Raw genomic sequence first — 24226 nt, forward strand, 5'->3', positions numbered from 1 at the left:
CGTAGCTGCGTCATCCTCTCACGCAGCAGCAGAGAGACATGCACCGGCAGACCTGTCTGTCTATTACCTAAGAATTCTTCGAGATCATCTCATATCTGGGAGCCTACCCCACATGCTCGTTCCTCTCCAAACAGTCTGCACTGGGGCGCCGCGTCAAACGCTTTTCGTAAATATAGCAACATCCCTACATCCATAATTCGCAGTATATCACACGAGGAAAGCGCAGGCTATGTATGTAGGGGTGATGCTTTCTAAAAGTGTGCTGATTCGTGGGCGGAGGGTTTTGAGTCTCAAGGAAATCTAGTATATTCGAACTGAGGAAATATTCAAGAATCCTGCAGCAGATCGATGTTACAGATATTGTTCTATAATTATGCGGGTTCATTACTTTTTTCCTTTTCACATACAGGAGTCTCCTGTGATTTTTTCAAGTTGCCTGGGGCTTTGCGCTGGACGAGAGATTCGCAATAAATTCAAGCTAACTTAGGAGGCAAGTGCCGCAGAGTTTTATTTCTAAAACATAATTGTGATTCCATCCGGACATGGCGAGAGAGTGTCACTGACATGATACTGGATCTGGGGTGGGTATCATTAAGACAAAGGCGTTCATTCTTGCGACGGAATCTTATCACGAAATTTCAGCCGCCAACTTTCTTCTCCAAACACGAAAGTATTTTGTTGGCGCCGACCTATATAGGGAGAAACGATCATCATAATAAAATAAGGTAAATCATAGCACGCACTGAAAGTTATAAGAGTTCGTTTCCTCTGCGCGCCCTTCGAGATTGGAGTAATAGAGAATTATTGTGAAGGTTGTTAAAATGGTTCAAATGGCTCTGAGCACAATGGGACTTAACATCTGTGGTCATCAGTCCCCTAGAACTTAGAACTACTTAAACCTAACTAACCTAAGGACATCACACACATCCATGCCCGAGGCAGGATTCGAACCTGCGACCGTAGCAGTCGCGCGGTTCCGGACTGAGCGCCTAGAACCGCTAGACCACGGCGGCCGGCGAAGGTTGTTCGATGAACCCTTTGCCAAGCAGTTAAGTGTGATTTGCAGAGAAGCAATACAGATGTAGATCCAGATGCCGACGTTAGTTCTTCCTGGAGGCTACACACAAGCCTATGCTCATTGTGGTGCTATACATAGAAACGGAACTCGTCTGATGAGACGTTGTATGTTGACCCGGACGACGAGTGACCATCAGAGACAACGGTATCGTTAGTAGTGGCCCAGGGAAGAATGACAGGAGTGCTATCATTGTTTGAATACATAAGCGATCTGACGAACAGTGTGGGTAGCAATCTGCATTTGTTTATAGATCATGCAAAGGTGTACGGATAGGCGTCGAAACTGATTGACTGTAGGAGGGTACAAGATGAGTCAGAGAAACTTTGTAGTTGCTGTGATACACGGCAAATAGCTCTAAATGTAAAAAAAAAAAGAGAATGTAAGTTAAAGCGGACGAATATGGAAAACAAACCCGCAATCTTCACATACACTGTTAGTAGTGTCTTGCTTGTCACGGTCTCATTGTTCCAAAATCTGAGAGTATAACGCTGCAAAGCGATATGAAATGAAATGAGCGTGTAAGTTGTGGTAAGGAAGGGGGATAGTCGACTTCGATTTATTGAGAGAATTTTTAAAAAGTGTGGTTATTCTGTAAAGGACAGTCTGTAGGATACTAGTGCGACCTGTTATTGAGTGCTGCTCGAGTGTTCGGGATTCGCACGAAGTTGGATTAAAGGAAGACATCGAAGTAATACACAGGCGGGCTGTTGATTTGTTACCGGTAGGTTCGATCAGCATGCATGTGTTAAGAAGATGTTCCGGAAACGGAGATGGAAATCACTGAGGGAAGGAGACATTCTTTTCGAGGAACATATCTAGAGAGCCAGAATTTGAAGCTGGCCGGACAACTATTCTATTGCGAACAACATACATTTAGCGTAAGGGCCACTAAGACAGGATACAAAAAATCGGGACTCACAGAGAGCCATACCTAGAGTCGTCTTTCCCTCTCTCTATTTACCAGCGGAATAGGAACAGGCATCACTAGTGGTGGTAGGACATACCCTCCGGCAAGCACCGTACAGTGGCTTGGCGAATATCTGTGTAGATGTAGATGTAGATGTAGACAGGTTGTAGCCGGCCGAAGTGGCCGTGCGGTTAAAGGCGCTGCAGTCTGGAACCGCAAGGCCGCTACGGTCGCAGGTTCGAATCCTGCCTCGGGCATGGATGTTTGTGATGTCCTTAGGTTAGTTAGGTTTAACTAGTTCTAAGTTCTAGGGGACTAATGACCTCAGCAGTTGAGTCCCATAGTGCTCAGAGCCATTTGAACCATTTTGAACAGGTTGTCGAAAGATGCCAGTATGATTTGTGGACTATGGCGCACGGGTGAAGAAACGTGGAATGAGATACCCGTACCTGATATATATGCTCAGTTCGACTCGATATCCGGCTGATTTAGAGCCAGTGGTAGCAGCATCGTGTAGTGAAACTCATACACAGTATGCACTGCATTAAACCTGACATTCAGTACAAGCAGAAAAAGTGCAATATTATGATTTGCTATTCTTAGTTTTGTCGTTTTAACTGTCAGCAACGTAATTTCTTCCTTTGGAGTTTATTGAGCAAAGCAGAAGTGTTTGCTTCTTCGCCTGTGTATAGCTTCTATAGTACGCTAGTAGGCTCTTATCTACAGACAGTTGACTTCCCACCCTCGCTTCTTTACAGAATCGAACTGCGTGTTAAATCGCTTCTTAATTTTTACATAGTTGTAGCTCCTGAGCTATGTATTTCACAGTGACATAATTTAAAAGGGAACATTGAGTACTAAAGGTGAATACCGTCTACAAAATGCATTGCCAACGGAGGTAGAAGCACTGAAGTAATAAATTACAACATCGTGTTTGACGGCGAAGTTTAACTCCATGAACAGCGGAGATGTAGTACTTGCTGAACTTCTTTCCTTTCATCACTTTCAGGTAGTTTCAGCGAGAAAAAGTTTTGAAAATTCTGAAATTATGTTTAACCTTTCCAGCAGGTCGCCAAATGCTGTCATTTCCAAATACTGGCTTAATATAATCGTGGTATTTTGATCGCCGCAGATTACGCTACCTCCAGATACACACACACACACACACACACACACACACACACACACACTGTTTCAAACTGTTACGCTTGCGTTGGTGGGTTAAACTACCATTTTAACTCTTAACGAGTACATTGTGAAAGCCTTTTTCTTAACTTGGTCAATAATTACACAGCTCTAAAAATAACACACACACACTGTTTCAAACTGTAACGCTTGCGTTGGTGGGTTAAACTACTATTTTAACTCTTAACGAGTACATTGTGAAAGCCTTTTTCTTAACTTGGTCAATAATTACACAGCTCTAAAAATAACACACACACACTGTTTCAAACTGTAACGCTTGCGTTGGTGGGTTAAACTACTATTTTAACTCTTAACGAGTACATTGTGAAAGCCTTTTTCTTAACTTGGTCAATAATTACACAGCTCTAAAAATAACACACACACACTGTTTCAAACTGTAACGCTTGCGTTGGTGGGTTTAACTACTATTTTAACTCTTAACGAGTACATTGTGAAAGCCTTTTTCTTAACTTGGTCAATAATTACACAGCTCTAAAAATATTATTGTCACAGATACTCGAACACATTTATTATATTTGAAAAGTCCCGAATCCGAATATGGCTTTACTTTTCCCGAATTTTGCTCTAGTTCTGAAGACATTTAAGTCTTTGGATTTTAATTAAATATTTCAATAGATGCTGATTGTCCAGCAGTATTGTTGATCTTTATTTTCATCAAACTTTTTACAATCTTTGATATTTCACAATTACTCGTTGTATTAAATTCTTTAAAATTTGTTCTGTATTTTTATTTTTCTGTTTCAGGAAAATACGAGTTCTGCAAAGACTGAATATTTTGGGATAGAGCTTGGATGTCAAGATACACCATGGGATCCCCACACTGTTTGTAAAAATTGTATGCAGCGTCTTCGACAGAGGATAAATGGACGAAGAGAGTGCTGTAATTTCGGTGTACCAGTGGTCTGGCGAGTGCCAAAAGACCACAACGATGACTGTTACTTCTTTGTTGTAGATGTCAAAGGGTTCAGTCGATTCAACTAACGTAAATGGGACTATCCAAATTTAGAATCAGCCAGGAGACCTGTGGCACTCAATAAAGATGTTCCTATACCAGCGTTTACTAAACTACCTGAATAAATACGGGATATGGGGTGCAAAAGGAGCATCAGCAGTGGAAACGAATATAATGGAAGAATTTCTACATCTAAATTGTTCACTCCAAAGAAACTATAGTTACGGTACGTGATCTTAATTTGTCAAAGAAAGGAGCATAATGTCTGGCATCCAATCTAAAGGAAAGGAACTGTCTCAGTCCAGAACCGAAAATTCCAGTATACCGTACGAGGAAAGCAGGTCTTCTAAAATGCTTCAGCCGAGACGACATATTGAAATAGCATTCCCATTCTACTCTTCCAGATGGTGTTACAGGATTATTGACCCAAAGACTGGTTGCTTTTCATAGACAGTTCCCCCAGATGTCTGAGATGTGTCTTGCTTCACAACGGTAATATCTTTTCATCCATTCCCACTGACTACTCAACCAAACTGAAAGTGGAATATGAAACCCTCAAAATCATATTTCAGAAATTACGCTATCATGAACGTCAATTGTCTATTTCTTGTGAAATAGATGGTAAATATCTTGCTTGGCTAGCAGTGTGGGTACAAGAAATGCCCTTGTTTTACACTAAAGCGAAAAAGACACTGGCATTGCCATGCGTATTCAAATACAGAGATAAAGGGTGATCAAAAAGTCAGTATAAATTTGAAAACCTCATAAACCACGGAATAATGTAGATAGAGAGGTAAAAATTGACACACATGCTTGGAATGACATGGGGTTTTATTACAACAAAAAAAAAACAAAGTCTACAAAATGTCCGACAGATGGCACGTGAAAGATCTCTTGCGAGCGTCGTTTGGTGACGATCGTGTGTTTAGCCGCCACTTTCGTCATGCTTGGCCTCCCCGGTCCCCAGACATCAGTCCGTGCGATTATTGGCTTTGGGGTATCGTGATCGACCAACATCTCTGAGGATGCTGAAAGACAACATCCGACGCCAATGTCTCACCATAACTCCGGACATGCTTTACAGTGCTGTTTACAACATTATTCCTCGACTACGTCTATTGTTGAGGAATGATGGAGGTTATATTGAGCATTTCCTGTAAAGGACATCATCTTTGCTTTGTCTTACTTTGTTATGCTAATTATTGTTATTCTGATCAGATGAAGCGCCATGTGTCGGACATTTTTTGAATTTTTGTATTTTTTTGGTTCTAGTAAAACCCAACGTCATTCCAAGTATGTGTGTCAAATTTTACCTCTCTATCTACATTATTCCGTGATTTATTCAGTTTTCAAATTTATACTGACTTTTTGATCACCCGGTATATAAAGAGGCAGAATACGGTGCTGCGGTCGGCAACGCCTATGCAAGACAAGTGTCTGGTGCAGTTTGTAGATCGGTTACTGCTGCTACAATGGCAGTTTATCAAGATGTAAGTGAGTTTTAAAGTGTTGTTATAGTTGGTGCACGAGCGATGGGACACGCCATCTCAGAGATAGCTGTGAAGTGGGGATTTTCCCTTACGACCATTTCACGAGTGTACCCAGAATGTTAGGAATCCGGTAAAACATGAAATATCCGACATCGCTGCGGCCGGAAAAAGATCCTGCAAGAACAGGACCAACAACGACTCAACAGAATTGTTCAACGTCACAGAAGAGCATCCCCTCCTCAAATTCCTGCAGATTTTAATGCTGGGCCATCAAGTGTCAGCGTGCGAACCATTCAACGAAACGTGATCGATATGGGCTTTCGGAGCTGAAAGTCCGCTCGTGTACCCTTGAGGACTGCGCGACACAAAGCTTTATGCCTCGTCTGCGCCAGTCAACTTTGACTGTTGATGACTGGAAACATATTGCCTAGTCCAGCGAGTCTCATTTCAAATTGTATCGAGCGGGGTATGGAGACAGCCTCATGAATCCATGGACCGTGTATGTCAGCAGGGGACTTTACAAGCTGGTGAATGCTCTGTAATGGTGGGGAACGTGTGCAGTTGGAGCGATATGGGACTCATGATGCCTCAAGATACGGCTCTGAAAGATGACACGTGCGTAAGCATCCTGTCTGATCATCCGCATCCATTCAAGTCCATTGTGCATTCCCACGGACTTGCGCAATTCCATAAGAACAATGCGACATGCCAGTCGTCCCGAATTGCTACAGAGTCGCTCCAGGATCACTCTTTTGAGTTTAAACTCTTCCGCTGGCCATCAAACTCCTCAGGCATGAACATTATACATTACTGTGCTTATCTGGCATGCCTTGCAACGTGCTGTTCAGAAGAGATCTCCACCACCTCCTTCTTTTATGACAGCCCTGCGTTTTCCATGTTGTCCTTTCCCTCTAGCACTACTTCGGACATTAGTCGAGCCCATGCCACGTCGTGTTGTGGGACTTCTGCGTGCTTGCGGTGGCCCTAAATGATATTAGGCTTAAGCGACAGCAGAGCAAAACAAGATCAATGAAGCAAAGTAAGATAGCCTTTAAGAGAAAGTCTTTCCGTAAGTGCTGCCATCATAATTTTGGAGCTATTGGTTAAGAGAGAAAAAAATTCTCGCCGCCCCCTCCGCCCCCAAATTGCTTATAAGGCTAGGAGAGATGAAATAATTTGTTACTGCCCTAGATAAAGAAGAAAATATCTTCAAATATTTATGTATATTTTCTCCTGCATTGAGCATTCAAAAAAAGGAAACCAAGTGTATTTGATGGGTCGCAGATTTGCAAACTCACGAATGATTCCAACGTGACGAATTTCACGAATGATTCAGAACTGTCGGCCTGGCGTCGTTATATCTTAGTTCTGAAACATTTATTAGGTAATCAAAGTCAGACATATACAACTCAATTGTGGAGAACATATTGACAGCCGTTAAAATGTTGTATGAAAATGGTATCTGTTCTTTCGGACATGTCTGATTACGGCAACCGGTAGTTCGAGAGCCACGAAAAATGAGTATAGTGGGCAGGGGCACTGCAAATGTAGAGTGTGGACAGTAAGTTGGAAATGTGGGGTCCTAGAGGGAGCAGTCCAGAGATATGTCGCTGCAATGGCACTGTCCTCTGTGTCCTCGGTGGCGCAGAAGGATAGAGCGTCTGCCGTGTAAGCATGAGATCCCGGGTCCTTGTCCCGGTCGGGCACACATTTTCATCTGTCCCCGTTGATATATATCGCCTGCCGCTGTGGCCGAGCGGATCTAGGGGCTTCAGTCCGGAATCGCGCGACTGCTACGGTCGTAGGTTGGAATCCTGCCTCGGGCATGGATGTGTGTGATGTCCTTAGGTTACTTAGGTTTAAGTAGTTCTAAGTTCTAGGTGACTGATGACCTCAGATGTTAAGTCCGATAGTGCTCAGAGCCATTTGAACCATTCGTTGATATTTATCAACGTCTGTAAGCAGCTAAAGGTCTGTATTTCATTGTAATTTCATTTAAAAGTTGGGTGTTAATATGAGTACCAAATTGTATTTCCTCCACAGCCACCTATCAAGATTTCCAGATAACTTAGGTGATTACAGACAGGGGCAATAGGACTACTGTCGGTGCCTCCAGTCCAGCACAGAAGAAAATCATACCGACATCGTATCATGAAGGAATAATTGCTATAGTCTCGCCGAATGTAGGCATACACTTCCGCCTGTTATGAAGTAATCAACATAATTAGTTACTTATCTGAGACAGTAATCATGTAATTTGTGATTATGATATGCCTACGCAAATATGATATTTCTGTATGTTTATATTCATCAATTAGTGTTAAACTGCCACAAAACGGGAGCATATTTATCAAAAGTGAGGCTGTACTCCTATTCAGCAACACAAACTGGTCCTAAAAGTACTTAAAAATCACTCCAAAAAAAAAAAAAAAAAAAAAAAAAAAAAACGGTATTCGGCAGCCTTACATTAAATATTGTACAAAAAACATGCGTTGCCCTTGGAAGGCGTTAGATATGCAATCTGCAATTGAGATTGTGCACCATGAGCAATGGACCAGGTTAGGCGTTTTGTGATGAACATGTCACACGATCACGTTGGAAATCACGTTCACCGTGAAACATTCTACTACTAATATGTAGAAGATACATAGCACCATCTTCAAGGAGGCTGTTGAAATTCGCGGGGACACGTACAGCAACTGCAATTACTAAAGTGCGCGTCATTTATGTTGGCGGCCGAGTTTAGGTTCGTTCTGCGCATCTGACGTCAAAAAATACAGTCAGCCAATGAACAGAGAACGACGTTGCCAGATCTCGACTGCAGAGCAGAGCAGGGACCAGTGTCTTCTGTTTCAGAAACGTTCAGTCATAAATAAAGTAATAGAACAAAAGCAATGTCTTGATAGCAGATTTTGTTTTATAGAAAGTTATTAATAACCATTCTTTATACGAATTGCTTCATTTTCTATTAATTAACTAAACCAAACAAGCAATAAGACTCCTAATTCAGGCTTTTTCGCAACAAAGAACAGAGGTAATTGTTTATGTCCTATTGTACTTCGATGAAGTGCGAGTAATTCATAGGCATACCAACAGTGTTTGTCAGAATTTTGCGTGTCGTGTTACAGTCCTTATGGAACGACATAGCACGATGAGCTGCGCTAGCGTAACGGTTAAGGCGTTGGGTTAAGAAGCGAAATTTAACGAGTTCAAACCTTGTGCGATGCTAAATATTTTCTTTATTTAAAAACAATATCGAAGTGTCTTACTTCACGAATTTTATTCATTTGAATGCAATTTTTTGAAATTTCTAGTGCTTTGTCTCTTCATTAACTCTTTCGCTGCTGCAGTCACGTGCGCCCCGCATTCCGCGCTGTGCGCGATTTTGACATCACTGCACTGCTCGCCTGTGCAGACACATGGTGTTCCCACTGCTTTGACACACTTATCATTCGATTTCACAAAAACTATTTGGCCCAAAAATTAGATTTTTACACATCTTCTTGACTGATACTTTCCCCCATAAATGACTTAATTTTGTTTCGATGTTCAACCCAGTTATTGTGCAGCATTAAATGTAGAAAACCATTGCACGAAATCTTGAAGAGTTTGCAGAGGTAAAAGTCCATAGCGTATACTTTCCGTATGGTCGATTTTAGTTGCCACAATGTTGAGAATGAAATGTGGACAAGGTACCTAAATTTCATATAAAATTTACTGTATAACAATACCTCATTTAATGTAAGTATCACATAGGTGTCGTATGTAATATTGAGAAATATTCCGTCTTTCGCGTCTGTAATAAAAGTTTTATTTACACCGGGCGCGTTTGGCTTTATTTTAAAGCACTTTAACCAGTCAAAGGAAGTGGGGCGAAGGTATCAGTCAAGAAGATGTGTAAAAATCTGATTTTTGGGCCAAATAGTTTTTGTGGAATCGAATGATAAGTGTGTCAAAGCAGTCGGAAACACCATGTGTCAGCACAGGCGAGCAGTGCAGTGACAAAATCGCGCACAGCGCGGAATGCGGGGAGCACGTCTCTGTAGCAGCGAAAGGGTTAATGCGGCCGTGGTGGCTTTACTTCATAAACTGCGCGCTCCCCCCCTAAACGTAAGCTTGCGAACTATGCTATACTATGGCGCTGCTTCTATTGGCGCGTGCGTCGTGTGCAACTGGCAACGCAGCAATCTCCCACGTCTGGGCGGGCATGCGCGAGCCGCCAAGATAAAAGAATTCAACTATAGTTGCGTATGACTAAATAGTAACTTTTCGGCGCGCTTGAATACCGGTTCCACGGGTAAATAGCTGAATTTCTACTGCATCGATCAGTGACTTAGGCGTTACTTGATTAACTACACTTTTTTGTATCCTGTGGTTTGGTAAAGCGCCTTTCTAACATCCTAATTTCTCCTTAGCATTAGCTGCATTAAAAAAAATAGGACCATGGGACCTCTAGAGCCTCATCACATAACTTAAAATCTTCTGTATTGGTGCTGACATTATTTCGTGGCTCATAAGATAAGCATTACGATAGGGATGCTCAAAGAATATTTGAAGTTCTGACGCACTGAGACATCTACAGCAGTAATGAACTGTCTACTTTGCTTACCGACGCAACGACGCAAAACGCGAGCAGTAGCGGCGCTATGTAGAAGTTCATGTTCCCTGAATCTTATCCACTGAACACGCCCACTCTTCTTATACCGCGGGAGAAAAAGAGAGGGGGAGCCATATATTTTCCGGTGACAGTCACACTGTGCGTTACCGGCTAATACAGCCCGATCACGGCTCTCCAGCGTGAAATGCAGTCCTTGTTACGGCGTCAAGGAAACGGTTACTGTTGCCGCTGCAGTTCGCCTTACAGATAAGCGCCAGTTAATGAGTGCAGTTTTTACATCAGCCTCTCCGTAAAAGTCCAGCGGTCGTCGTAAAACTGCAATCTGATCGATTTTAACCGATTAAAATCACAAATGGCGACTTTAGTATTCCTCCGAAGCAATATACAGTTGTAAGTGAAACTTCATGGTATAAAGGGTTACAGTATTCTACAAATTATGAAGTGCTGGAACGTAGTGTCACAGAACTTAATACGTCATATCACAGAACTGTCTCTCTTTTGTCGGGGAATCAAATTGTCCGCGTGCGTCTAGCAAGGAAATGTGGAAAAGAATGATGTGAAGAAATATTAAAAGGGCTTACGGCAGTCTTTTTTTTTTCGCCGTTCTCTAGTAACATGTTGCAGTCACCCAGCGGCAATAAACGCTTATGTTTGGAGCACTCCATTTTCAGTTTTATCTTTGCTCCATCCCTGGAATATCCCGCTAATATCGACCTCTATTTTCGTCGTGTTACTTGGAGTAAGTCCAGTTATGATGGCAAAAATTTAATTCTTGGCGAAGCCTCACATTAAAGGTGTCCACACGAGAATACCAAGTCGTGCATTACTTCGTTGTCATCTTCCGCTGTGAAGTTTCCTAGAAAACAATTCGAGGTATTCGTATTTTGAAATAAATGCTATGCTTTACGCTGTGTGCTACATCAGTATATACAACTCCTGGTTATTATACATGGAGACAACTTCGTCTACAGAAGAAATAATTCGGGAATAAGTGATTAGCATGGTTGATATGCCAATTCCAAATCATTGTGTATCAGTATGGTAACTGACCTAATTTTCTACTATTAATCACTTACCAGTAGGAAGAACACGTCATAAGGCGTCAGTGTGGTCCCTCTTTAATTGTCCTAGTCCCCTCTCTTATGCCAAAAATACAGTAAATATACCTCTCTTTACAGATTGGATAATAGAAAATCCCCACCAAGCAGTTGTTTCTCATTCACAAATGAAACAGAAGTTACGAAGCAGCATTAATATATTTGCTAGACATTTTCATACATCTCGTCGACGGTAGATAATCAACTGGAATTATATTACAACAGTGTTCTCATGCTTGTGCATTGAGATGCACCAAAATAACACCACAAAAATATGACACCTCTTAAGAATTTGAGACGATTTTCTGGCGACGACGCTACTGATTATCTGCTTCAGCACGTACTCAAGCACGCGATGAATTGATAAAAAGATTGCCAAAGATAAACTCTCCATCCATCAACAATGGAGGGTGATTCTTCAACAATCTCAACCACTCATATTGGTGAAACGTCAGGAAAATGATTAAACAAACGTCGACAGCTGAACCCGACACAAAGCCCATCAGGAAAATCGCCATCATATAGCGTTTAGCTCATTTCATCTCTATAATGTTTTGTGTGTTAAACGCTATTACAGACGAACACAGGAAAACTAAAATGGTAAGTAATAACATATTTAGATTCGAAAACGACAGAGAAAAGCATCGACAAAGCAATAAATTGTTTGTAAGTGTCTAATAATCATCAATAACGAACCACTGAGAACATTTCATCATGTACACAGTTTTCTACGTGATATGGCAAGATGGCTGCTTTTCAGTATTTGACTAAGCGAGGTGGCGCAGTGGTTAGGACAGTGGACTCGCATGCAACAGGAGGACGATTCAAACCCGCGTCCGGCCATCCTGATTTTGGTTTACCATGATTTCCCTAAATCGCTTAAGGAAAATTGTGGAATGGTTACTTCGAAAGGGCACAGTCGATGTCCTTTCCCATCCTTCCCTAATCCGGTGGGGCCTCACTGTTTGGTCCCCTACCACCGAACTAACCAACCAATCCAACATCTGAGAGACAAAGGAAAAAATGGAAAGCAAAAAAATCAATGTAATGTTGTGTTGCGGTCTCAGATCTGGTGCAGCTCTACACGCTGGCCTATCCTGTGCCAGTCACTTCACCTTCGAATAACTACTTTCACCTACGACCTTTTGTACGTGCCTGTGTTTTCATTTCTTGGTCATAAAATGTGCTGCAATCAGAAAGGAAATATTTTGGAATTTAAATTGAAATGCTGACCTTGCATTTCCTCGAACTCGTGACACACCACAATGACTGCGTCAGGAACTGAATTTGGAAAGCATAGCTAAAAACAGCAACATCAATGTCGAGTTACCTCTACTGCGGTTGGTCAATTTAAGTAAATTTGATTACCTGGGTCCTGGGTTGATAGTCCCCAGGCTTACGATCTTTGTTGGAGAGCAGATAAGGTTGGTGTCGGAGGACCATGTTTCTATAAAATATAATGCAATTAAAACAATTTGCGTCACACTACAAAACATTAATCGGGCTTCATTAAAGAAATTTAGACAGCAAGCTTCAACTTTTTCTACCCCCTGCAAATGTGCACATTATGGCACGTGGATGGCGAGCAAATTGAGACATCACCAAACTGACTCCATCCGACGTGATTGACACTGAAATATAACGAAACTCAGTATGACATCAGTGAACGGAAGCAACATCATCTGCGATAAATTAAACTCAGACTAAATCGTAATTTTCAGTTATCGATTCAGATGCACTTCGAACATTCAACAAGGGACGCTTACACTCTGTAGAGCAAAAGAAGACAGACTACAGATTCGAGGCCATTCGTGACTCTCTTATTTTGCAATATGATCATTGAAAATGAGACCGACACTGGCGGCAGAAATATGGTAGTGATATTATACAATTTTATAGTTCCAGAGCGATATAATTAAATACAACGCCCCCTTCAATGACTCTGACATCATTATTAACAATACTGGAACAGCCAATCAACTACATCGCTTTTGGAGCATGAAATATTCTGGTAGATACACTGTTACACCACATCAAGTGAAAAGTTGCGTTATACCTTATGACTGTAACGTTATCGCAAGGGGTAAAAAATAATTATTCCAGATAATACGATATTCCTGCTATGACACTTTTTCTACAAGACGGCTATTCAATACAGTTCTGTGTTTCGCCATTAACATATGATGTGCCATGCACTGGCTTTATCGGCTGGAAATTTAGTAATGTTCAGGACAGTAGAAAGAAAACATTTGCCACCACTGAGTTGATCTAATAATATGTTTTCCTAAGAGTCATTAAGGAACTATAGTTTTGTGATTTATCGAAAGTTCGTCATTTTAATTGTTAGTAGATATTATATCATCACGTCGGCACTGCTGTAACCGATTACAATGAATAAATCAGAGGTTTTGTTATGGTAGTGGCTGAAGGTAGCTGCAGACAATGAGCAGGTACGACGAACTCAGTGATTTGATTCAGGCGATGTCGTCGGCTGAGGTAGGACCCATGTGAAGGGTTAGGGTCTCTACAGGAAAGGTCATAATCGGCGCAGTTAGCAGCGTATCTGCCCAGGCTTCTTTGTTTCTCATGGTTGCCCTGTACAGCACCGCACAGCTAGTTCACGTAAAACAATTATACAACTGCATTACTATGTAGAATATGACTTACATAGGTTGTGCTGAAAGAAACTTACATCAATAACAAAAGAATTTGCGACTTACTATATAGATCTGTGTTTTACGTAGATAGGGGAGAGCGGCGAAAACCTATTTCAACTTTCTTTTCCAAAGTGTCACTCATCGGTTTATGTATAGAGTACAAATATTATAGACCGTGATGAACGAGTTCTTGCAGTTCAAATTAATCCTTCAGTTAATGGCTAGAACATGTATATCTTTACATTCTGGATCACGTTTCCTTGTTTTCAAAACATAGCGACACCCGGGATGAACGCCCAGATCAGAGGCGGTTAGACGCGCCCCCAGCTTGGCAACTCCAGAGCGTCGAAATAGTGCGTTCCATGACGTGTGTGTTTGTGTAGTGTACACGAGGTAACTCTGGTGACACCGTCGTCAATGCACATCACACCAGCACCGGGCAACCCATTGCTGAGTACACCTCTTGTAAGTGCTACTTTGCGTAGTATGGCGTGCACTGGTAGTTTTAGTTTTGCAGGCCACAATAAGATGCCGCTACACAGTGCTAGCTTGCTGTGCAACCATTATCTTCGGTGTGCTCATCACTGTCTATATTTCGTCACATATTCACTGTCTTAAATTTCCTGTGTTTAGGAAATTAGTTCACATTATTATACGCTAATACGGTAGTACTTGCAGATCATGCAGTTTTCTTCCCCCATGTAATTCAAGTTCTCATAATATAAAGTACCTAATTATCATATTTACAAGACAAATGCACATCTCATGGCGTGAGGATCATCTCCACACTTTACCAGAGAGTGAATTTACGATCTTTGGTCTCCTCTGATACTCGATTCTGATCTGACCACCAATTAATCTTACATCCTATAAGGACCACTAAAAGTGCAGGATCGGATGACGTTGTCTACTTGTAGAATAAATAATCTAGCTGCGCCACAGAGCGTCAGGTCAAACATGTACGTGGCACGTGAAAAAGCGATGAAACACAAAATATTTAAAATCGTGAGAAGCTGTCAAACTGTACCGTAATGAAACCTGCTTGTTCTGCTAAGACTATTAATTAGTAAGTTTTGCAGAGTTCTGAAACGAATAGGTTTCCTAAGTATATGAATATGGACAATGGTATGCATATATAGCACTTCCTCGCAATGCCAAGTCTTTCAGTTATTGATTCCAGAAGCACTGGAAGGACATTTTTCGTGATTATCCATGCAACTTGTCTATTGCATGTTGTAGACCTTGTTCATGTCAAGAGGAATTACTGAGAAGAATGTACTAGTGTCTTGGTTTTCCTTTAATTGTACCAACACCTTAACATTCTAGAGGAAAATGCATTCCCACTGAAGCAAGATATTATGTCCAAGTAGTAACTCTTCTCATTAGGCTCATAGGCTGAAACAGTCACCACACAAATTATTACACCACGTAGGTACTATGCCACCGTGTAATGTCCAAGTGGCACACAAATTAACACTGCAGCGTTTGTGTGTTTAAATCTTCTTACAATTACTATTTACCCATCTACGTACATCAACATTCTAGACAGTACAACGCCTAGCAAGTAATGCTTCTTACATACACAGTGCGCAAGTGCGAGCCGTGTTCCATTAAAACTCACTGTTTTAAACTTTGTTCCTTAAGTGAATGTGTAATTAACTACTAATAGTATAAACACCTAATTCTTCCTCAGCCTGTACAGTTTTCCCTCACATAGCATCAGATGTTTAATATAAAGCACTAGTTAACGAAGTAACAAATAACATCCAACAATTGCCTCAAATACAAGATAGCGCATATGAAATAGTAAGTTCATTTTATTATGGAAATATCTTTCCAGATCATAGTGGGCATATAACCCCTCAATGTCTTTCGTCTCAGATTATGCCGGGAGACGAAACTTTCTCCACGATGAATATTAGCGACCTTATAAGGACCCATACACAAAAATTTTTTCATTTGATCTTTAAAGGAATTAAGATTTATGGCGTGTTTTCAATAAAATAAATGGCTTGTTATTTCTCAATTCGTCCTAATCTGTCATAATATAGTTTTCTTAGGTGTGTTGCTTTGTGAAAGAGCCAAAATATTTATTTACAGAAAGTCGTGTGTGCACATATCTGAAAGAAGATTTGCCCTCTCACCTCATAAGTTGTCGCTTTATTAATCATAAACGTATGTCTGTATGAAGCTAAATGTTATTGTCTTTACATAAAGAAAAATATTATCTTTGTAATAACCTTCCAATCGTGTGCTACAGCCTAAATTTTTGTATATGAACCAGTGATTTTTATCAAGGCACTTTTGTTGCTGTATGCTTGTAATCACTTTCAGAACTCAAATTTATACTTAAATTATCTAACTGAATAAGACTGAACGTTTAATTGCTGGTGCACCCATATACCACCACCTAAATTAAAAACAGTTAATAGCAGAGGGAATAAGAATGAGAACAGTAGCGTATTTATGTTTACAAAATAACGACAAGTTTTGTCGAAACATTAGTATCTACAACTTTATGGAGAACTATCTGAAAATATTACACAAAAATGAGCGAAGAGTGGTGGCTGATAGGCAGAGCACACATTTGGGTGGAGGTATACTAATTCTCCCGTGATTTACACCCTTTTACAATGAAGTCTGACTTCGTTTACATGAATCCGCTCTGACGCCCAACTCTGCTAAAATGGAATCAACTACGATCAAGTATACCACAAAGCATGGTTCACCTGGGAACAGGGAGTGGTGAATATCACTTAACAGCCCTATATCTGTGGAGCAATACTTTACCCTTTCACTTTGATTCAGGCGCGCTGTGGGCGAGGAGCGGTGTGCTGTGGCAGCTTCATGATCTGACGCGACCCCGAAAATATGCAAATTATGTGGCCTGGCGTTCTGATTATCAGAACGTGGGAAACTTACCTCCCAGAGTCCTAAAATCAACGCAGGCTTGAATTTGAGTTGCATCTGTTCTCTGGTCTGGCCAAACAAATTTTATGCAATGGCACGACCATGCGTACTGGAATTGTGAAACGTTGATTGCCGACACAGGACGAAAAATTTCACCCTCGTGACACACGATACGATCGAGATGATATGCAGTTCCACGTCGGTATTATTGGAAATTGCTTCTGGCTCTTAATCCACTACAAGATACAGACCACAAGTCCCACTCACAACGGAGAGACCGAAAGTTCTACACCAGGAAGGGACCGAAAGACGAGGAAGCGAAAGACTCACAATAACTTTTCACCACGCCTCTGTACAGGAGCAGAAATACCAAAAATGAAAGCGCCTCCACGCTGCCCAAACCTACCAAACTATCCTATACTCATTGAAAGTCCCTCTTGATTGTTCTGTTCTGCTGGCCTGGCAGACAATCCAACCACAGACTGGGGTTACCATTCTGGGGGAACAAGCCTCTACCTCGTTCTTCGTTTGTTTCGGCTCATCTGTCTCACTCATTTTCGACACTGACAATTCCTCGTAGGTACTGAGAACATACAACTTCAGTAGGTTTGAGAAAAACTTCCATAAAATGGCAAATTTGGCAAGTGCTTACAGCAAGATGCAAGAAAGTAGAACTAATTTTCACTCTACAGCGGAGTGTGCACTGATCTGGAACTTCCTGTCAAAGTAACACTGTGCGCCAGTCCTGGGCTCGAAACTGGAAACCCGGTCTGACACACAGCCTCACTACACTGTCACCTATAAGCTTTGCTCATTAACGTTTGTGTCAACATTATTGTCAATACATTATAGCCAATATTCTGTTCGATGTCCATATCAGATTCTGTTCGTATTTCCTGCTTACCGTACTCTGTTTTTGGGAACTGTTTGCTTGTTAGTGCCATGATATACGTAATGTATTGCGGAAGGAAAAATTTTTAAACTCGTGAGAAATTACATTCGTGTATACTTCTGAATCCATTTTCAATAAGCTACCACGAGAATTCCCAAATCTTACCTGTACTCCACGCTCTTTCAGATCGAAACTGAAGAAAGATTAAGTTGGTCCCTATTTATACTATTGATTACGTTTACTTAAACGTATGGGTTGACTTTTTTTAGGTTCACAAACATTTCATTTCATCTGCTATTACTTCTGTATTGTAATTTCATATACTAACACATTCCATGACCTTGGTGATTTACTCCTCAATTTGGTCCTACGGAACTAGACGTGTAAATCAAAAACTAAATCAATCGGGCACAGAAATTAAGAAACGTGTGTCAAACGAAATTTCAGTCGCTATGCAACGCGTCAGCTCAGACGTCGTGTTCGATAATGGCGAAATGGCAACACTGATTAAAAGAGGAGAAAGCGAGGTCGATGCACGTTTATGACTCACTGAAAATGAGTTAACGACTGACCGTAAAACAGAAATAGAGAGACAACATATTTCATCAAAATTCCATGAGTATGCACCAACGTTTGGGAGTAAACAGAAGTACTATGAACTACAAACGAATACAGTGGAAAATTAGAACAATAGCATTCCATCACTGTCGACAGAACAGTTCCAAACGTTAACCGACCTCAAAAAACTATGCAGCCTCCGTTGATTTTTATAAAAGGATTCCGGAAAGTAATACCGCAGTGCTGCTCTGAATATCGGAAGATACAGTTTATGTTTTCACATGTAGCACGTGGCGATGCTCTGTGGGCTAACCAAACTGCAGAAAATTGTCATAGAAGCGATGAGTTTGCAAAAGCCTTTCTAGCATAGTACTGGTCTTCTGTTATACAGTACCGTATGCTTAAAAAGGTACACAGCCCTGAGATGTAAAACCCCGATAAGGTGGTCTCAGAAACATATTTTGAGATATATATCACCAAAACACATTACTCAAGTCAGATTACTTCTCAAAAGGATGTGGTCCATAAACTGAAAACAAAGCTACCAATACATCTGATGGAAAAGTTTATCCACGTTCCAGACAACGATTTCGAACAATCTTTGTCTGATTGATTCAGTAGATATGATTCAACAATATACCAAATGGTATCAAGAGTGCGTGAAAATCACTACAGCACATATCCGAGGAATAACAATAATAATGGTAATTATTTAAGTAATCAGTTTAATCGTAACAGCACACGAAACCAAAACAATACTGGCAATAACTACAACGAAAATATTCCAAATATACAATCAGTTAATAACGGAATCGGTAATTGTAATTTCTGGCAACAATTCTGAACGGCCAGCGAAAGCTTAACAGAAAAAGAAAATTCAGCAATATTTCTGGACATAACTACCCAAACAACCATTTGCATAAAGTATTTGCAGGGTAACAACCCGGGCCCTTGGTAAGAGAATTCTAGCCCCGCACTTGCGACAGAAGCCCGTAATGAAAATAATGGATCATTTGTAAATCAGAATAAACCAAATACGCCAGGAAAACGTTGGCGAGGTAACCAGCCTGTACTGTTGGTGAACAACAGAGGAAGCCCGCCAGTGCAGACTACACCGACGCGTTGTATGGACAATATCAGAAACGAAGGGCAATCCTGGCAGCAGTCTAACTAGCCATGGCTGTCAAAGTATTAGACGTAAACCCGCCAGAACCCCACAACAGTTAAACTAATTATTACCGTGCTTAGCCGCTTCCCAAGTCAAGTCGTAACTAAAAGTGGAGAGAAACTTGTATAAGAGCTTGAAATGTTTCTTTATGCCGATGATATGGGCACTCGACAAGAACTGACCAATGAATCTCGTCCATGGCAAGAGCTTAACACTAAAATAGTGCAAACTGCTGTCCAGGGAAAAACCGGAGATATATCCATTAATATTATAATCGACACGGGTGCCTCAAAGGACTTTTGCAAAACTTTAGCCACGACAAGAAAATATATGATTTTCCAGTAAAAAGTTGTACAACTACAGTTGTCATAGATTAACCCGCTGAGAGTATTAAAAACCTGGTACAGGTTGATTGACAATCAGCAAATTAAATGTAATTTTTAAGTTCTTAAGAATTTAAAAGTGGTCTGTGTCCTGTGTTAGGATTTTCTTCGTGAGAGGGACGCAATACTCGACCTCTCTGAAGGTAAGTGTATCTTAATGAACAGGTAGAAGGGTTGTACTGGAACTGATCAGAACATCTAAGGTGCATAGGGGTATGAGAGCATCAGAATTACATGTGGAAGTCCACGGGTCATACATATAAACATAGTGAGAAGAAGTAACCTGAAGCTTTAAATGAGGAAATAGTAGACAATTTAAAAACCATTGGGCCAAATGTTTTTTTAAACAGAGTACCCGGACAGCAGGCAACATGTTGAGGTATAATATTATATACAAGTTTTCCCAAAGAAACAAGGCGACATTAAAGGATATGCATGCGATATGCAAGTGGTTCCCAACAAAACCTTTTGCGGAGCTACGTATTTCGTATTTTGAGCGGAAAAGGAAGCGGTTAGACCAGAAATTAGACAAATGCTTCATAATTAAAAGGGTATTAAGGAACTGAAAAAAACTATAAATAGATTCCAGATGTAAATATGTAAATAATAGTTGATAAGTGTACCAGTAGCCGAAAGTATATGAAATGTGAGCTGTTTTCTTTGACCTCTGTCAGTAATTCAATAAATTATAAGAGTAATTTCATTAGTAATACTTTAAAACCCGTAATTACTTATGTTTGAAGGAATTTGAGAGAGCAGGATTCCACCTCACAGAAAGAGCACTTGATACGAAGTGAAGTATGTGCATCATGTCAATATTTACTGTGTATGTAGTACCTAATGAAAATATTTACAGAATAATTTTTGCGTAAGTGTTCTTTTCTGATGTTAATAATGATGAATGTATAACGCTTTTTGGTTTGAAATAACCCACCAAGATTTCAAAAAATGCTTAATAGTGTATTGAGGAATACTTTCTCAATTGAGACTTTTAAGCCATTTCAATGGAGACGTTTAAATCACTTATTAGTCTTGGCAAGATTTTCGAAGTCTAGGCGAAGTCGTTTTGTCATTTTGGTACATAGTTTCTTTTGAACTAGGGACTGGTGCTCCCGATTATTTCCCCCACGTGAGAACATATACGAATGTCCCACAAAAATGTCAAACATGGACTTATATTTCTGCATTTCCTAGAAGTGACGCAAATTTTGTAAATGAGGGGCAAGGATGTAACCACTGATTATCAAATGATGGTAAAATATTCTCAAATGTCATGCAAGTGACAGAAGTAGATGTGTTAAGTGATATTTATGTATCATGATCGTTGTAGAAAGAGTAAAGTATATAACCTGAAAATGTTCATTTCGACAGGACGACACAAACATTCTTCCCAGAATAAAAACATTAACAATAACTTGCTCTAAACTGTGTTAAATTGTTGCACTGAAACAGCGTTGTGATTACTTCAGGTTTGTCATAAAGCAAAGTGATTGAGAACGTTCTGTGTATTTCATTGAAGAGAAAAAATTCTTCGAATCAATGTCGTCGTTGATCAGACTTACAAAAAACGACATCACTCATATCGAACTGTGTGTTCATACAAAATTCAGAAACCCTAAGACAAGACAAAAAAAAAAAACAGTCAAGTATTCTGCACACAATTTGTACACGAGAAGTACACTCCTGGAAATTGAAATAAGAACACCGTGAATTCATTGTCCCAGGAAGGGGAAACTTTATTGACACATTCCTGGGGTCAGATACATCACATGATCACACTGACAGAACCACAGGCACATAGACACAGGCAACAGAGCATGCACAATGTCGGCACTAGTACAGTGTATATCCACCTTTCGCAGCAATGCAGGCTGCTATTCTCCCATGGAGACGATCGTAGAGATGCTGGATGTAGTCCTGTGGAACGGCTTGCCATGCAATTTCCACCTGGCGCCTCAGTTGGACCAGCGTTCGTGCTGGACGTGCAGACCGCGTGAGACGACGCTTCATCTAGTCCCAAACATGCTCAATGGGGGACAGATCCGGAGATCTTGCTGGCAAGGGTAGTTGACTTACACCTTCTAGAGCACGTTGGGTGGCACGGGATACATGCGGACGTGCATTGTCCTGTTGGAACAGCAAGTTCCCTTGCCGTTCTAGGAATGGTAGAACGATGGGTTCGATGACGGTTTGGATGTACCGTGCACTATTCAGTGTCCCCTCGACGATCACCAGTGGTGTACGGCCAGTGTAGGAGATCGCTCCCCACACCATGATGCCGGGTGTTGGCCCTGTGTGCCTCGGTCGTATGCAGTCCTGATTGTGGCGCTCACCTGCACGGCGCCAAACACGCATACGACCATCATTGGCACCAAGGCAGAAGCGACTCTCATCGCTGAAGACGACACGTCTCCATTCGTCCCTCCATTCACGCCTGTCGCGACACCACTGGAGGCGGGCTGCACGATGTTGGGGCGTGAGCGGAAGACGGCCCTACGGTGTGCGGGACCGTAGCCCAGCTTCATGGAGACGGTTGCGAATGGTCCTCGCCGATACCCCAGGAGCAACAGTGTCCCTAATTTGCTGGGAAGTGGCGGTGCGGTCCCCTACGGCACTGCGTAGGATCCTACGGTCTTGGCGTGCATCCGTGCGTCGCTGCGGTCCGGTCCCAGGTCGACGGGCACGTGCACCTTCCGCCGACCACTGGCGACAACATCGATGTACTGTGGAGACCTCACGCCCCACGTGTTGAGCAATTCGGCGGTACGTCCACCCGGCCTCCCGTATGCCCACTATACGCCCTCGCTCAAAGTCCGTCACCTGCACATACGGTTCACGTCCACGCTGTCGCGGCATGCTACCAGTGTTAAAGACTGCGATGGAGCTCCGTATGCCACGGCAAACTGGCTGACACTGACGGCGGCGGTGCACAAATGCTGCGCAGCTAGCGCCATTCGACGGCCAACACCGCGGTTCCTGGTGTGTCCGCTGTGCCGTGCGTGTGATCATTGCTTGTACAGCCCTCTCGCAGTGTCCGGAGCAAGTATGGTGGGTCTGACACACCGGTGTCAATGTGTTCTTTTTTCCATTTCCAGGAGTGTATTTAAAAGCTCGGAGTAAGAGGAACACTTTGGGGATAATAACAACTAATTGAGAAACCAGTGTTTTAACTCATATAACATGTTGATAACGTGTAATGTATTTCCACATAAACGTGCTGCTTTGGAGTGGAAAAATTTTACGTTGTAAATTTCCCGCTGTATACTAAACACTCGTTGTTGAGCCGAAATATGCACTCCGCGTGTGGAGTGTACGAAATTTTCGGGACAGTGCGTAGCTCCCGTTTCCTGCGGGGAACTAGACCGTTTACATGTCATTGTGACAACTGTAAAATGAGAGAGAGCTACATCAGACACAAAACTATTCAATTCATACCTTTTCAGTACCATGACATACATCAATAAGTGTAATGGCTTTACAAAATGTCTTGGAAAATGTTTCATGTTACCTGCACCACTGAACTGGTTAAAAGTTTGCATAGCGACTTCCTACGACGAAACGAAAACGGTTGCGTATCACGGTTGGCCTAAGGACAAACGAGACAAGCGTTTCAAAGTTCTTGGCACTCGTACGTGGGGCGTGTGCCGCACATAAAAGAACCTACGAGAAACGGTGCAATCGTGTCTCTAGCATACTACTTGGCCAGCCACAGGCACAGCTGATCAGCGCATCTCTGCAATCAACCTATGGAAAACGGTTGAGTCGTGCCTCCGTCCTAGCCAGCCACAGACAGCCTGAAAAAGCGGTCCACCCAGATGATCTACAGGGAAACAGGTAGCAGCATTCATCCAACGAGAAGGCACCAATAAAAAAATATTCTGAAACAAAAATTATAACATTTATAAATGATATTTTCTCTATACCGTATTCGGTTGCCAATATTTATGATTAATTATTATTTCTCAAGTAATATTTAAACTGAATTGTTGGAAATATTTAAGATGACAAAAACTAGTAATATAAAATTTAAAACTGTCTTAAAATACTTAAGACGAAATATGCTAAGAATGTAAAACCGAAAATACTTTTCCAATCATGAGTAAAGTAAAATCAAAAATATTTTTAATTAATTAAGATGAAACATATTCATATTATAAAATTTAGAATAACGTTGGACATTCTTAAGTGGAAATCAATTTAATAGCAGGTCCATCCTACAGTACCAACTTTGTAAAACCAAATTTTGTAATACTGAGAAATCACACCGAATGTGATCTGCTCAATCTAAGTTTTGTCTTGGGTTTTCCTTT

General features: G+C 41.3%; 1 protein-coding gene across 1 annotated transcript in view; it reads right to left on the reverse strand.

The window, feature by feature from the left end:
- The window catches only part of LOC124616594 (glycine-rich protein 1-like), a 79635-nt gene extending 69342 nt beyond the window's left edge, over nt 1-10293 (reverse strand). The window contains exon 1 of the mRNA XM_047144915.1: nt 10243-10293. Within this exon, the coding sequence (XP_047000871.1) occupies nt 10243-10293 (51 nt within the window). The remainder of the gene's footprint in view (nt 1-10242) is intronic.
- Between the last annotated feature and the right edge of the window lie 13933 nt (nt 10294-24226).

This window comes from Schistocerca americana, chromosome 5 (assembly GCF_021461395.2).
Source record: "Schistocerca americana isolate TAMUIC-IGC-003095 chromosome 5, iqSchAmer2.1, whole genome shotgun sequence".
Lineage (NCBI taxonomy): Eukaryota > Metazoa > Arthropoda > Insecta > Orthoptera > Acrididae > Schistocerca > Schistocerca americana.